Raw genomic sequence first — 15,706 nt, 5'->3', positions numbered from 1 at the left:
GATGATGTTGTTCAGTGCTCAAATGTTTCTCATTGAGGACATGGGACCCTTCGCTTTGACTGCCATGATGTTCCTCCAGCTGGTTTTCCATTGCTTCATGTCCCCCATGCAAAACCGTATTCATCACCTTACATGTCTCCATGTTTACATTGACAGCTGAATTCTGTAGATGGGTTACTACTCCTTCTTCATCAGCAGGATCATCATCAATAATGCAGTGTTGCAGATTTTTTACTTCCTTTTGCACGACTAGCACGGCAGGCTCAGCAACCATGGCTTTTGCTGCTGAAGTTTTTATCCCTTTTTTCACCGTAGCAGTAGTTGAAATTTCCTGTGAAGCAGACTCATTTATCACAGTTTCATTCGCAGTAGCAGCAACTTCCTTATCTGTCATTTCAATAGCAATAACAGTGGATATATTCGCTGCCTTTTTATTCTCCAAATCAGTTTGATTAGTCCCAGGTTGATGAGTAATCATCTGACTTCTATCTATGTATGGGCTTTGCTGGTTGTTCAGCTGCAGCCGAGACCCATCATTTTTCAAATTCTTGTTGCAGTGCTCATGAGAATGTCCTAATCTTGAACAGAAAGAACAATACGGAGGAAGATTCTCTGTCTCAATACGTTGCCAGAAACCTGATTCCCCTTCGACAGCAACCCACACCCGTGGCACAACAAGCTTCGCAACATCTATCTCTACGCACACCCTGGCTACACTAGGACGTGTCCCAGCAGCCGTTGCCGAATCTAGGAACAATGGTCTTCCTACTGGAGACAGAATGGAAAACAAAGAGTGTTTGTCAAAATAATGAATAGGTAGAGATGGAAGATTTACCCAAACCGGTACTAGAGATGATTCTCTATGCACATGAAAATCCCTGGTCCATCGAAACACACGCATTGGATGTTTACCCAACTGCCAAACTCCTCTTGTCCAAATTCTATTGAAATCTGCTTCAGCTGTACATTTAATAAGTACATGCCTGTAGTCCAGTAATCCAATGGAGACTTGGTCTTTCAAGTTTAAAGAGGAAAAAAACTTTCGAATATCTTCCAAAGAAGGTCGTCCATGAGAGAATTTGCCAACCAAAGTCCATCTAAATGGTGCTGCAAGTTTGTCCGCTTCTACTCTGGAAAATATAACCGCAGCTTCACCCTTATAAACAGACGCTTGCCTAATCTGGATTGGAGATGTTGCCGGCTGTGAGAAAAGCTGAGAAAAAGATTTTTTTGTTGTAGGGAAAAATTCTTGCCCCTCAGCCGACGGCTGAAGGGCTGCCATGAAACCTTACGATCACTAATGGCGAGAAGAAATAAGATAGAGAGAATAATGAGAGAGAGAGTAAAGTTGTAGGATCAAATCTCTATATGGTCCAAGTTTTTTTTACAATTCTAATTTAAATATAATTTGAATAGTCAATAACTCCTATATTTATCTAGCATATTATTATTTATGTAACTTATGGCTTTTGAATAACTTTATATATATATATATATATGTATGTATGTGTGTGTGTGTGTGTGCACGCACACGTGCAATTTAAGATAGAAAGCACCACTAATAGCAGTGTAACTACTTCTCATAATATTTTGAGAGTTAGAAGAAAGAAACAATATGTTCTTCTCTACATTACTATCTTACATTTTGGCAAGTAAAAATGGTGTTGATAGAGCTATACTCTCTTAGTTATGCTAACTAATGAAAGTGATAGTAAGTGTGACTGGACTATTGTATTCTGGAGGTGACAAGCGGGAGATCCTATTGCGCCGAAATTGATTCTTCCACAAAAACTTGAATCCCCTTAAAGAAAGCAAAATATATGTGTCTCAACCCACCGCATTTATTATTATTATATTATTATCATTTACAATTTTATTATAATTAATTTTATAATTGTTATAACTATTGTTATAACTACTGTTAATTTTTCTATTTGACATTTGTATTTTTCTTCTGGCGGAACAACATTATTCATCACTGAAGTCATGAACTCATAAAACTTATCTTTGTTTATTTTCACAACCTTGCCTTACTATTAACTGCAGCATGAAATTTCCACTTTCATTTAGGTATATCGTTTTACACAAAACGTGGTATGGTGTTTTCAGCCATAAAACCATGTCTTTTATGAGCACTTCCAGGTTTCCTATAACTTTTTATACTTACAGAAAAAAAAAGGGGGGCCATAAAACCATGTCTCATGTTTTTTTTTTTTATAACAAGTCTATTTCGTTGTTGAATGATGGATCAAGCATCAGTAATATGCTTTAAATTCTAATACGAACAATTATGTGATGCACAACATGTTGTATTGATGATGGTTAAGTGATAATAAAAAAAAATCTGAATAGCTTAATTTTAACCTAGTGACTGAGAAGAAACGATTATAACATAAAAGTTTAACCATTACTCAAGGCATTTTTTAATGACGCTAAAAGTTAAAAATCACGTGGAGAAAGAAGTTGATTCAAATAGTTTTACAAAAATATAGGAAAAAGCTTATTGTGGGATAGCACAAAATGATAGTCTAGAATTGAATAAAAATAATTGCTCTTGATTTGAGTGGTAAGCATATTTTTAATTCAACAAAAAAAATCATTTAAATTTGGCATATATTATCCTTGCAAATGCAGGAGAAAGTTCTTGGCAATTACAGGTGCGATTAGAAGAGACAAATAATGGTGAGAATAAGGCTAATTTTAGATTTGATGAATAGGATTAACAGTGGTACAAAATCTTAGACAGGTGACAACAATTACAAAGCTTTTGCATGTTATTATCTTAGCATGTACATAAGTTCTTTCATCTTTATACTAGGGTATACATTGTTTCAAGCTACTATATATGATAAGTTCCAAGACTCAGATAATTTCCTAGTAATGCTAATAAGTATCGAGTGGCTATAAGTTAGATAAAACCTTTTTATTTCATATATACTTAAATACATAATAGAAGAAAGTTCAAAATTTTGTAACAACTCTTTTATACCAAAAATAGCTCGACAAAAAGTGAGAGCCCAAACTTCATATGTTTCTTTAGATTCGTTTATGTGTTTGATGACTAAGGTACGTATTTAGCACTTCATTGATGGTTTGATAGTAAATTTATTGTATACAACTAGGGGGAAGCCCGCGGGAGTTTAACCTATGTGATAAAATATTTATTCAAATAAATTTATAAAAAAAAATAGTAGAATTAGAATTGTATGGTAATTGGTTTAATTGAATCAGTTAAAGTGCATGAAATTATAAATAAATTGGCCAAATCAACAAACTTATAAAGGAAAACAAATTTATAAGTAAAAGAAATAGGATTGTAGTAGATAATTACACCATACCACAACAACAAAAGCAAAAATATCATTACCTTTGTTACTATACCATTATAATACAATCATAGCCATATCCAATCGACAATTAACATGTATCAACTATAAGGTCGGATTTAGATCCTACCTTGGTCATGAAATTGCAGTCAATACATAATCTTTAGTCGTAGTTTAATCACCTGCAGCCACGAACATCAAATTTTGGAAAATAGTTAGAAAATGTAAGAAGGTTCCCATGGATATTCATATGTATGTATCATGTATTCCATAACGAAATTTCTATATTCAGACAATAGCTATTGAGAAAATATTGCAGTAGAAAACTCACAACTTTTATTGTATCAGTTAAACATCCAAAATTCCAAAAAGAAAGAAAGTAAATGAGCATACATGTCCAAACACGCACAACAAAAGATTGAGCACAAGCACTTGAAGCAACATTCTTCAGTATTAAAAGCCTTCATTATTGTCAAGTTGAAAAGCACTATAATTATATTTGTAACGGATTGGAAATATGAACCAAAACCAATCATATTTATTATTAAGTGTTTCTTGAACCAATCATCTTTAACATTAAGACCCTCTATTATTGTAGCTATAAAAGCTACCCAGTAATTATAAAAGAAGATGAAGAGCATTGCAATTACACTTGTAAGTGGTCCCTTTGGGGACATTCCATAAAATTGGAACGATACAGAGAAGATTAGCATGGCCCCTACGCAAGGATGACACGCACAAATCGAGAAATGGTCCAAATTTTAATTAAAAAAAAAAAAGCAATTACAGTTGTAAGTGGTTTAAACACCACTTAAAAGCTTGATAATCACGTGGAATATAAGCCAATTGCAAATGGGAGAACATAATAGTCAACCCAACTCAACTATACACTATAATGTTACACATTTGGTCTAATCACTTGCATTTGATTTTATCCCCAAAGATGGCAGATGAAAAATTTTCCAACAGTCATCTACAAACTCCCATCTACAAACTCCTTTATATATACATACATACATACATATATATATATATATATATATATATATAGGATATAGGATATTCTTGAGTTTCATGTGTCTTCTTGATTATAACCTGACTGCCTTTGAATCGAATTTAATTTATTGATTTTTCTTTTGTGTAGCTTTTGAATTCCAATCAAATAATAGTATCTTTTTCACTCTATAGTATTTGGTGCCTTTTCTTCAATTGAAACCCATTATACTAATTTGGAACCCTAAATGGTGGTTGGGCTACTATGTTCTCCATTGCATTATATTTGATATTTGCACATTTGTTACCAAATAAGTTAATATTTATACTTTTAGAACTATTTCAATATCTATCAGTTAACTTGTTAAAAGAGTCCCATTATAATGCCGAATTTGAAAATGCCAAAAATCAATCAATGCAACAGACTTTGAGCACTCACTAGCACAAATACCAATTTTATCGTTAAAATTGCACTATTTGCACTTTTGGATCATCATTTGTCTTGCGGCAGTACAGAGAAATACCATATTTGGCACTTAAGAATTTGCCCTTGTAAAATACTTGTTCATGATACTATTTTGCGGCTCAAGATCACTAGAGCAGCTTGCTTTTTGCAATTCATCTAGGTATTTTCAATTAAATTTGTAATTTTTTCTTTTGATAAGGCATCTTTTAGCTAGTTTGCAAACTTGCATGTGATTTTGGCATCTTGAAAATTACATTAATAAAAATGTTTTTCCAAAAACACTGAATTTTAGGCATATATGTGTGTTTATACACACACATACAAATTGTCTCGTGTCGAACGCCACCAGTAACCTTTTCGACGATGGGCCTTACACACACACACACATACATACATTCATACATATATATTGAGTGTAAGTTTACCTTTTCAATTGTAACATGCTATAAATAGAGTGGACGTATAATTACACTTTTAAAAGTGAGGGGCGAAAAAAGTTATTTTGCAAAATGTAAAGGACGTTTTGAATGATTTTTCCTAAAAATTATATTGATTTTTCAAAGATTTCACTCAATATTAAAACTAATTTGTAATCGTTGCATCATCAAGTTTTTTCCAACTTTAGTCTTTGGTTCAATATCAAGGATTTCAACTCCTTTTTTTGTTTTTTGATTGATAGAGTAAGATGAGTGGGAATTGAACTGACATTTAATGGTAGATATGCATTAAATTGCCACCTACGAGTCAAATTTAATATTAATAGCCTCTTTTGTCTAATAATCCATCATTCTAATGTTTTTTTTCTCTGTTTTGATATTGCTATTTCGCATCTCTTTTGTTGCATATGTGCATTACATCAGATGTTTAGCATCATCAAATAGTAGAACGTAACAACTTAGTACTTACTATATGGTTTAACTAGGTTTAGCTTGGCTTTCTACTATGTTGTCAGTATCATAGCTAATTCTTCTTTCAAAAAAGAAAGGGAAAATCGTTCAAAACGTCCCTCACATTTTATCAGATGACTTTTTTTGTTCATCACTTTTAAAAGTATAATTTTACGTCCCTTACAAATTCACATTGATCAAATTTGGTCCCTATCTAGATTTCCGACTAGTTTTTGGGTAGAATCCACCACATGACTTGCATGTGATCAATGTTTTAGGGTAAAATTGTCAAATCAAAATTTTACATAATCTGATTCATAATCCCTCACATTTCACAAAATAAAATTTTTCGTCCCTAACATTTTACAAAATGAATTGTTTCGTTCCTCACATTTCAAAAAATGAAATTTTCCATCCCTCACATTTTTCAAAATGAATTTTTCATCCCTCATTGATCATGTGTACGAATAGCTTTTTTTCTATAAATTCACATAGTATAAATAATATGTAATTTATCTCTATTGGATTTCATCTAAACATGTTAATCGTAGTTATACACATGCTATTCAATAGATATATATAGGGGTTTAAAACTAATAATTTTGTTTGAAACCCATGTATATATTTATATGATTTCACCATTTGAACCTATTCAATATTTGTGACCTTTCTCTTTTGGTAATAATTTATTTATTGAGTTGTATAATAAGATCATCTAATTAATGGGTCCTAATTCGAATTCTATAATTGTGCTAACAAATTTCAGTTTAAATCTGAAATTTCTACTCGATACTTTTAAGACCAACAGTTGAATTACTTGCCTAGTGATTGTCTTGAAATTTGAAAGTGCCAATCACTTAATTTTCTTTCTGTCGTACTTTTCTTTTTCTTTTTTTTTTTTTTACTTCTTCTATCCAAATTTAATTCGATATAAACACTTGATAATATTTAGGATTAAATGTCTTCTTTATTTTCAAATTTCGAGTAAAAGAAAATGAATATAAGTGAAAAACTAACAATTTTTTTAAACCCATGTATATATCTATTTGATTACACTTGAGCAGTACAAATAGTATGTAATATATCTCTATTTGATTTCACATGCTATTCGTACTGTTCAGGTGAAATCAAATAGATGTATACATGGTTTTAAAAAAAATATTCACACACATGATCAATAAAAGATGAAAAAACTCATTTTGAAAAATGTGAAGGATGGAAAAAGTCATTTTGTGAAATGTAAGGGACGAAAAAATTTATTTTATGAAATATGAGGGATTATGAATCGAATTATATAAAATTAATTTGACAATTTTGCCCTTAAAATATGATCACGTGCAAGGCACATGGTGAATTCCAACAAAAAACTAGTCGGAAACCTAAGTAGGGACCAAATTTGACCAATGTGAATTTGTAAATGATGTAAAATTACGTTTTTAAAAGTGAGGGATGAAAAAGGTTATTTTGCAAAATGTGAGGGACCTTTTAAACTATTTTCCCAAAAAGAAATTCCTTTCACAAATTTTTTATTATCAACCTTTTACATTCTAACTCAACTCTCCAAATTGATTTTGATACCCATGGATAAAAGATAATGTGCACTGAATTGATTTTACATTCTAACTTAAGTTTAATAACTGATATAATTAATAAATTTACTACTAAATGACTAAATCACCCTTATAATAGTGTGCACACTATTCTAATGTAAGAGTAAATTAATATTTTGCTTATTATTTACAATTTACGAGTAGTAGTAATTCATGATCTAAATACGCAGTCCACAAAAGTTACACCCTTGTTATGAATAACAAATCTTCGAATTCCTATTTCGCAAATTTTCCCTATCTTTTTCTAGGAAATAAACCATCTTTGTCACCAAAATCAATACCTCTTTTCACAACCCCAAAATAATGGCCAGTTCTTGGCACCGCACCCTCCTCCTCCGCCTCCTCCACCACCACCACCAGTGCTAATCTGTTGTTTAATTTTCAGCGTCGACCAGATGTCACTGGGCCAAATAGGTGGACTAGGTCTTTTGGATGCCCATACAAAAAATAAAACAAAAAAATCCTTAAGCAAATTAATCTGTCAGCTTCTATATAAAGAAAAGAGGAATTTTCTGTAGATGCATATAAATCAGCGAGTATATATCTTATCCAACATGTTTGAATATATTTTTATGGTTCCATACTTCGATTGGGGAATCAGTTCTGACAAACTCCAGAAGGAACATTTCATCAAGCTAGCTAACTTGTATTGGAAGTACACAAGCACTTCATCGTATTGCGTTGCGATTCCAAAAACACTGATTGTACTCTTTTATTGCCAATTTGCAGACAATGAATGGATTTACCTTAACTGGACAAATGAGAATAAGCTATAAAATCTTGCAACGAATGAGCCAAGACATTTTATACTCTTCTCTACCCTGAAAAAAATAAATCGATCCCATTAGAGGAATCAAAAATTGGAACTACTCGTGGGCTCAGGGTCTTCTGGTTTGAGAGGAATTTACAGTCAATGATGACAATCCAATAGTATCAGGGTTCTTCAGCTGCTCGAGTTGTTTCTTACCCAGGCGAAGCAAGTATTCAATGTACTGGAAATTCTTGCGATCGATTTGCTTGGCATTGCGACGGAATTCAGATGACACAAATGACTCAATCTTGTGTCTCTCTTCTGGAGATTTGGAGTGTGCTGCTCGCAGGAATCCTCTATACAGAGCAAGCACTTGCTTCTGCATTCCAGAGAGCCTTGGCCCATTCGAGAGTCCCATTATAATGCCCTTTTAGATCTTCTCAGCCTATGTACAGGATAATAAGTTTAGAGACAATGAATAGTATTTTGTCTATCTCTGTAGTGCTCTGTTGCAGCCTGACAGAAAATAACAAAAAGATTGAATTACTTATATGCATATGCCTAAAAATGAAAGCGGAAGCAAAATGCAGGATAAATGAAGAAAGCACAAATTATGCATGGCGAAAGGAAAGGACTCGAACCTCCCCCTGACCAGTGAGCCACACACACACACACACACACACACACAGATATATCTGAAAATATTTCTCAAGAAATCTACCAGGACTGACGCACACTCCTTTTTCTAGCAATTGCAGACAGTACCCCTCTAATTTCAGAAACCCCCTATGTTCATGTTTCGGGCAACAAAAAACCCAATTTGCCTATGTAAGCAAAAATACTCAATGAATATCCTAAAATGCCTCCTATTAAACCCTTTTTTTTAAAGGTACGTCCCATATCCAATCACCACCACCATATTCAATCTCCTCCACTACAGCCACCAGCTTTAGAGTTCTCTTCCCTACCACCACCATTTTCAATCATCAAAACAACACAAATCGAAAATCCTTTGACCACATATCCTTATACCCATATCAAGAACCAAGTATTCTACCAAGAGATCCACCATCCATTCAATCCTACAAAAGCTCAGCCTTCATCAACTCTCATAAACACAAGACAAAGACCATAACCAACAAATTACTCAAAAAAAAATTTAAATTAAAGTATAAAAACTGCAATGGATTCATAGGCCAACTAAACAGAAAATTAGACAAGTTAAACTTCTGAACGTCATTGTGGAAGGAAAATTGAGGAGAATTCTCCATTCAGTGCTTGTTCTAAGCAAATTACAGTTATCATAGGGCAATGATGGGCCACTGCCTGTGCATGAAATTCTCCTCTAATTTCTCGCCAATAGCATAAAAGCACAAGCAAAATGCAAAGGGAACATCAAAATCAAAAACCAACACCCAGAAGTTAGTTATCATTATTCCCAAAATAGTCTACATCCATAAACAATATAATAAAGGATGTACCAATAAGTTCTACATGGTATAGGAATTTTAGGGATTAGACAGAGGAAAAAATAATCATGGCCACTGTTTGTGAATAAATGAAGGAGAAAGAAAGAAAAGTGGATGTTGGAAGAATTTGTGGCTAAGTAATGGTGAGGAAAAGATTGGTAGAGATTACTGTTGGGGCAGGACAAAGGCAGTGTCACCTTGGCTCCCCAGGCTTTGGTAACTTAACGATTGCTCTTCCTTCAGTGATGCATGAGAGACAATTGATGGAAACTGCTGCAGCCTTAGCTTGGCAGAAAATCGGACTAAGTCTTTGTTGGGGTAAATCTTTGGCCTGAGAAAGTTGTTCCTTTTACATTCAACAGAGAAAGCACCGAGTTATTTGGAATTTTGTGAACCACAGACTGAGGGACAGGGTGAACAATAGGCGAGCCCGAGGAGCAGGGTGGCTGATAGGCAGTGGAAGTTGGGTGGAGAGCAATGAAGAAAGGAGGAAGAGAGAAAAGAGAGAGAAGAGGTTGCAAATTAAGAAGACCTGAGCATCCTGGGAAAACTTTTTCTCCTACAAGCTCTTTTTCCATGTAAATTGGGAACTAAATGAAGATCATTTAAGGTAATTCAATGTGTTAAGGAAGGTCTGTGTAATATCTCAAATTAAAGGGGAACTGTCCGCAATTCTCAGAAATCTCGGGGGAGGTTTCTAAAATCATCCTTAAAAAAGATTATCGATTCTAATTTCAACAACAAATTATCTGATCCACATTCCAAGTTATACAGAATTCCCAATTCTCCCTACTTCTTTTCACATCTTCCCAACTTGAAACAGCAGCTTGAATATCACCAGAAATTTATTACCACCTCAGTAGTCCATGCTTCACTTCTGCAAACTCTCTGATTCCAATCTTGCCAAATATGGTACCCAGTGGCAGCAAAGCTTAGACTAAGAACAACCTGCTAAAAGACTTAAGATCACATTGAGCACAGAATCGCACCAGCTAATTGTTCCACTCAAATCTTCCTCTTTATACATCTTGAGGTATCTGAGTTTCCTTCCAGATTGCGTATCAACAGTAAAAGAAACACCAAGAAAGCACTCTTTTTTCTGTCTTTCTTATTTTTTTTCCCCAGGAGAAATTAAACAGGCATATCTGTTTCTGGGGAGGTTAAACGCAAATGTATTTCTCACTTCTCTACATTTAAGAGCAGCCAAGATTTTCTGTTTTTGAGATCTATAATAGAGCTGCGGTTGAACTGAGCCCCGCATAATGCAGTTTAGCATTTTAAGATTCCACATGCTCAATTCAAGCTCTAAAACAATTTTCAACCTTGGCATCTGAGTTTGAGGTTATATTAAGCTTGCGAAGTCAAATTCAAGGGGAATGTCTAATCTAATTGACGTCACAGGTAAGTTCCAGATTATTATCAGAAGAGCTTATCGAGATGAAAAAAAAGAATCACATGTAAGAATCTTTGCAAGCAATCACCCACTTGGCCTCATTGATGAAAACCAGAAAACAGAAACCTTAGGATAAAATTTTCCAGTAGACAAAGGAAATAGTAGAATATGCCTCTGCAAGGGAGTGATGAGCTACTAACCAAGGAGGTGGAGATGATTACTTCTTTTCCTTCCTTAACCGTCATCTTTTCTTCTCTGTAATCCAACAACCAAGAGCATTTTCTCAGGCCATGTACATCTTGCTCAAACTTAATAGTCTGTATGGCTAGGAAAATGACATTTATATCTGCTTTCTAATTCAAAAACGAAAAAGAGCATTTTTTGGGTCATTTGAAATCTTTCTACCCTCTAGATCTTCATATCCTAACAGATCTTTTTTTCCTTTAGTTCCCATTTTCAGTTACCGAATTCAACCTGCCTAGGCTACTAAGAGGTTCAATTTACTTTCTTGAATAAGCTAATAAACACAGATACACAGTGCAACTATAATCCGTGCTTCTATTATAAGTTTCTACTTAAATACATCCCAGTCTGAAAATCTTCAAACTGAGCATCTCTCCATTGGACGTTTTCTAAGATTCATAACAAAATTTAACTGTGAAAATCTAAGTAGAATTAAGCTGATTGAACCATGACTTTAGAAGTCCAGCAAGCACAAAGGATAGCTCTATATTTCTACCGCCCTTAGCTATCATAAGCCTGAGCTCCAGAACCTGACCAACAAAACAAGCAACTCAACAAATTCCAGAGTGCATCTCCTCTTAAAAAGCTAAAAAATCCAACAACCAAGAAATACAAAGCTCAAACTAGAAAAAACAACACATTTCGTTGATCTTAATCTCCTACCTACCATATTTCCAATCAATCGAAATTGCTCTTTCATAGCTCATACATGTCAAATCTTTTCCAGACCAACATGTGGAGAGACTTGAGGGAAAAAACAACAATTTGTTTTGGTACAATTATATTTTCAAGACTAGTCTAGGAACTAAACCACCAAGCTAATTGATATCCTACAAAAACGGTAGCGCCGCCCCGGAAAAATTGCTCTGCTAGATGCCATTCACTCTAACCAGAGGTAAATTGCACACGGAGAAAGCCATATTATTAATTTGCGAACAATTATTAACCACTGTATAATAATAATAACATTAAAATAAAATGAAAGAGAACCTTACGGTGTTCGGCGTCGGCGTCAAGTGCTAGCTGTATATTTTGGGGTATTTAATGGAGAAAAAAGATCAAGGCAGAAAGAGGAAGGAGGGTAGGTATGGCGGAATAGAAGAAAAAGACTTGTTGAAAGCGAAAGGTGCAATTGGACTTATCCAGCCGGATGCTAGGAAATATATCGGGAAGAAGGAGGCGACGGTGGCACGGTGGCGGTGAAGGTGAAGGAGGAGACATTTTTACTGTTAATACTTAATAGTAATACCTTAATGGGATAATTTCAGAAACCTCCCCTGAGGTTTCTAATAATTTCAATATCCTCCCCTAAAGTTTGTAAAATTATACAAACCTCTTCCGAGGTTAAGGTTTTGATAACAAAGTTAATCCAATTAAAAAAAATAACATTAAAAAAGTACTTTAAAGAGAGAGATGAAACTTTTATTTCATAAATACCCCTTATGCACATATATAAGTCATATTAGTAAAAAAATAAAAATAATGAAAATTAGAAATAATTAATATACATATTTAATCACTTAAAAAATTCACATTTAATAAATTACACAATACTAATAAGCAACAAATTTTCCCTCCATTTCAAAAAATTTCAAATTTTGTTTTTTTCCCCTCATTTCTCCCTTATTTCCATGAAATTACTTCACAATTATCTCTTTTATTTCAATAAAATTACTTTACAATTGTCATAATTTTAAGAGTTTCAAAGAAAACTAAAAAGAGGGAAAAGAAATGCAAAATTTAAAAACTTTTCTATTCAAAATTACAAGAATCATAGCAAATATTATGTTAAAAGAGTTGACTAGTTTATTTTGTTGAATCTTGTAATCATTAGTGTAGTTTTGTTACTTATTTATATTATCTAATTTATTAAATGTGAACTTTTTGAGTAGTTAAATATGTGTATTAATTGTTTCTAACTTTTAATTATTTTTATTCTTTTACTAATACGGCTTATGTACATGCATAAGGAGTATTTATAGAATAAAAGTTTCATCTCTTCCCTTGAAGTACTTTTTAATATTATTTTTTTTAAATTGGACTAACTTTGTTATCAAAATCCTAATCTCATAGGAGGTTTGTAAATTTTACAAACTTTAAGAGAAGCTAGTGAGATTGTCCGAAACCTTAGGGAGGTTTCTGAAATTATCCCTACCTTAATACTACTACTTAACAAGCTCGCTCGATTAAGTTCTTTTTTACTTTTCTCATTTTGCAATCAGATTTTTTTCGTTATTTTATTTACTCTGCCTTTTTTTTTTTTTTTTGGTACAAAGATTAGTTTGCAAATATTTGAATTTAGAACTTAGCCCATTACAACTAACCCACTCTAACTTTAGCCCAAGTTTTGAGCATGTATAAAATGGTGTAATTGCTATAATAACATTACTTTGTTATATTATTTTAAAAAAAATTACTTTGTTATATACATAAATTTTTTGTTTATTTACACTAATCATATATATATATAATAAAGTTGTATCCTCATTCTTATTCCTTCATGTTTTCTCTTTCTTACGTGACTTAACGAGATGACAAGTAGTTTCCTAATAGGATTCTTAATAAATTTTATTATTAAGTGCGTTATCAAGACATAGTGCATAGCATAAAATTTATGAAAAAGAAAAAATTCCAATCATATATATAGAGATATATATATATATATATATATATATATATAATAAAATTGTATTCTTATCCTTATCCTTTTAGTTTATCTCTTTCCTACGTGGCTTATTGACATAGCAAATAGGTGCAACGCGCTCTCTGAGTTAACTCCCTAATAACCTACACTATTCTATCCCACTTTTTTCTCTTGACTTTACAATTCTAGATAATCCTTCCATAATTATTTCTTCCATTCTCTCACCTTTCCTTAACCTTAATTGTCAAGCCTAAACATTTTTAAATTTTCTTTAGCACAAACTTTCTTTTGTTCTTGAAGAATTTAATAAGGTAAACTTATATCTAATTTTTGAGAAGTTTTTAATAATAGTAGACAATTTGACACTTATCTTAGCCGTTGAATATTCTAACAAAAAAAAAATCTATTATGCATTTCATTTTCAGGAAGGATTTAGCAATGAAATCGTGTCATCAATTAGAAATAAGATTACATGGAAACCTTTTGTGTTCCAAATCAAGTTGAACAATTACAATCTGGAACAAGGTAGTAATAGATTTACAGTAACTAGATGGTTCCACTGTGATTTCGAGAGGGAACGAATTTCATGCTTTCACAGGTAATGTACAATAAATTTCTCTTATATTTCACATATTATATCTCACATAATATTTTGCCTTTAATTTTGATAAATCATTATCAGATTGGTGGAACCAACAACCAATACCAACCTAAAACATCTTCTTCCCAGATCCCAATTAGTACACCGGATGATTCTAATCAACAGCATTTCAATACACTTCATATGAATCATTCATCAGAGGGTTCAACAAAAATCACAGAAGAAGGGAATCCTCATAAAAAGATTTGCATGAGAAGGTAGATTTAATATACTATTTTACTTTCTTAAATTATAATCTTTACGTATTGTTATACACAACTTTGAATGCGATAAATCATTTATTTTCCAATACTTAGTTATCTTGCTTTGCTATCATGCAGCGATAATGAAAAATTAATAAATGCTGATTTGCACAGACAGATCGAGGAGCATGCTCAAACATAAGAAAAACAAAAACAAGTTTCTGAAGAATAGAATATTATTTGATACTATTTACTGCACTTCTTATTTATTTTCAAGTTTTTTAATATTATGGTATTGTTGAATGATATTTTTTCTATTTTTGAATTATTATTCACTGAATTAGATGTTCAAATTTATATTATAAGAATATTTTGTATTACAATGCGCACATAGTAATATACTTAAGACAAGTTATAATAGATTATACATTAAAATTTTATTTTATATCGACATTTTTATAAAATTAGTTAAATAATTTATGTGTGAGGGCACTTTTATGTTTGTTTGTTTCCAACTGTAGCTACTTATTATAATATAAAACGATACTGCAAGTTCGGTGATTTTTGTCTCTCTTTTTTCCTTTTCAAACGATATTGCAAGTTTTGTCGGCTTCTTTTCTTTTCACATTAACCTTTAAGCCATTTATATTAAGTACCAAAATTGATGTCTTGGTAACGGGTTGGCCATTCTTTTGTTTACAGAAGATCAGCCAAGATTTGATCTTCCTTATTTTCAAGTTTTTGAATGTCATCATATTGTTGATTTTTTTTTTTGCATTTTTGAATTTATTAATCACTGAATTAGATGTTTAAATTTACATTATAAGACTATTTTTGAATAACAATGTATTTAAGAAAGGCTATAATAGATTAGACAATAAATTTGTATTTTATGCAAATATTTTTATGAACTATACTAAATAATTTATTATTTTTAGACAATTCCCATTCAACGAACGGGTACAAAACTAGTTCAATATATAAATACAACCACGTCGATAAAGTTACACTAACTTCTGCAACAAATTCATCAACGTTCCAATTGTACCTAATCTCAATTGCAATTGCCCCAAATCTCTTC

General features: G+C 32.5%; 1 protein-coding gene and 1 non-coding gene across 9 annotated transcripts; one reads left to right on the top strand and one right to left on the bottom strand.

Moving 5' to 3' along the window:
- The first annotated feature begins 3,987 nt into the window (after positions 1-3,987).
- Positions 3,988-4,090, top strand: LOC113715251 (U6 spliceosomal RNA). The gene has a single exon (XR_003453891.1). It is a non-coding gene; the product is annotated as a U6 spliceosomal RNA (small nuclear RNA).
- A 3,836-nt stretch (positions 4,091-7,926) lies between these two features.
- On the bottom strand, positions 7,927-12,336 carry LOC113714727 (succinate dehydrogenase assembly factor 1, mitochondrial). Of its 8 annotated transcripts, none has more exons than XM_027238755.2 (3): positions 12,129-12,336; positions 11,096-11,150; positions 7,927-8,549 (listed from the first exon to the last, which is right to left on the bottom strand). In XM_027238755.2, the coding sequence occupies exon 3, from the start codon at positions 8,449-8,451 to the stop codon at positions 8,161-8,163; it is 291 nt and encodes a 96-aa protein (XP_027094556.1). In that variant the 5' UTR covers positions 8,452-8,549; positions 11,096-11,150; positions 12,129-12,336; the 3' UTR covers positions 7,927-8,160. The 8 variants fall into 8 exon arrangements, with proteins under 8 accessions (XP_027094556.1, XP_027094559.1, XP_027094555.1 ...); XM_027238758.2 differs by having other exon boundaries at positions 7,927-8,478; XM_027238754.2 differs by having other exon boundaries at positions 12,134-12,336.
- Between the last annotated feature and the right edge of the window lie 3,370 nt (positions 12,337-15,706).

Source organism: Coffea arabica, chromosome 10c (assembly GCF_036785885.1).
Source record: "Coffea arabica cultivar ET-39 chromosome 10c, Coffea Arabica ET-39 HiFi, whole genome shotgun sequence".
NCBI lineage: Eukaryota > Viridiplantae > Streptophyta > Magnoliopsida > Gentianales > Rubiaceae > Coffea > Coffea arabica.
This window is presented reverse-complemented; position numbering and strand designations above follow the sequence as displayed.

What these genes read in the sequence shown, in the direction of transcription:
- LOC113714727 (XM_027238755.2), bottom strand. Translation starts at nt 8,451, where the DNA reads ATGGGACTCTCGAATGGGCCAAGGCTCTCTGGAATGCAGAAGCAAGTG.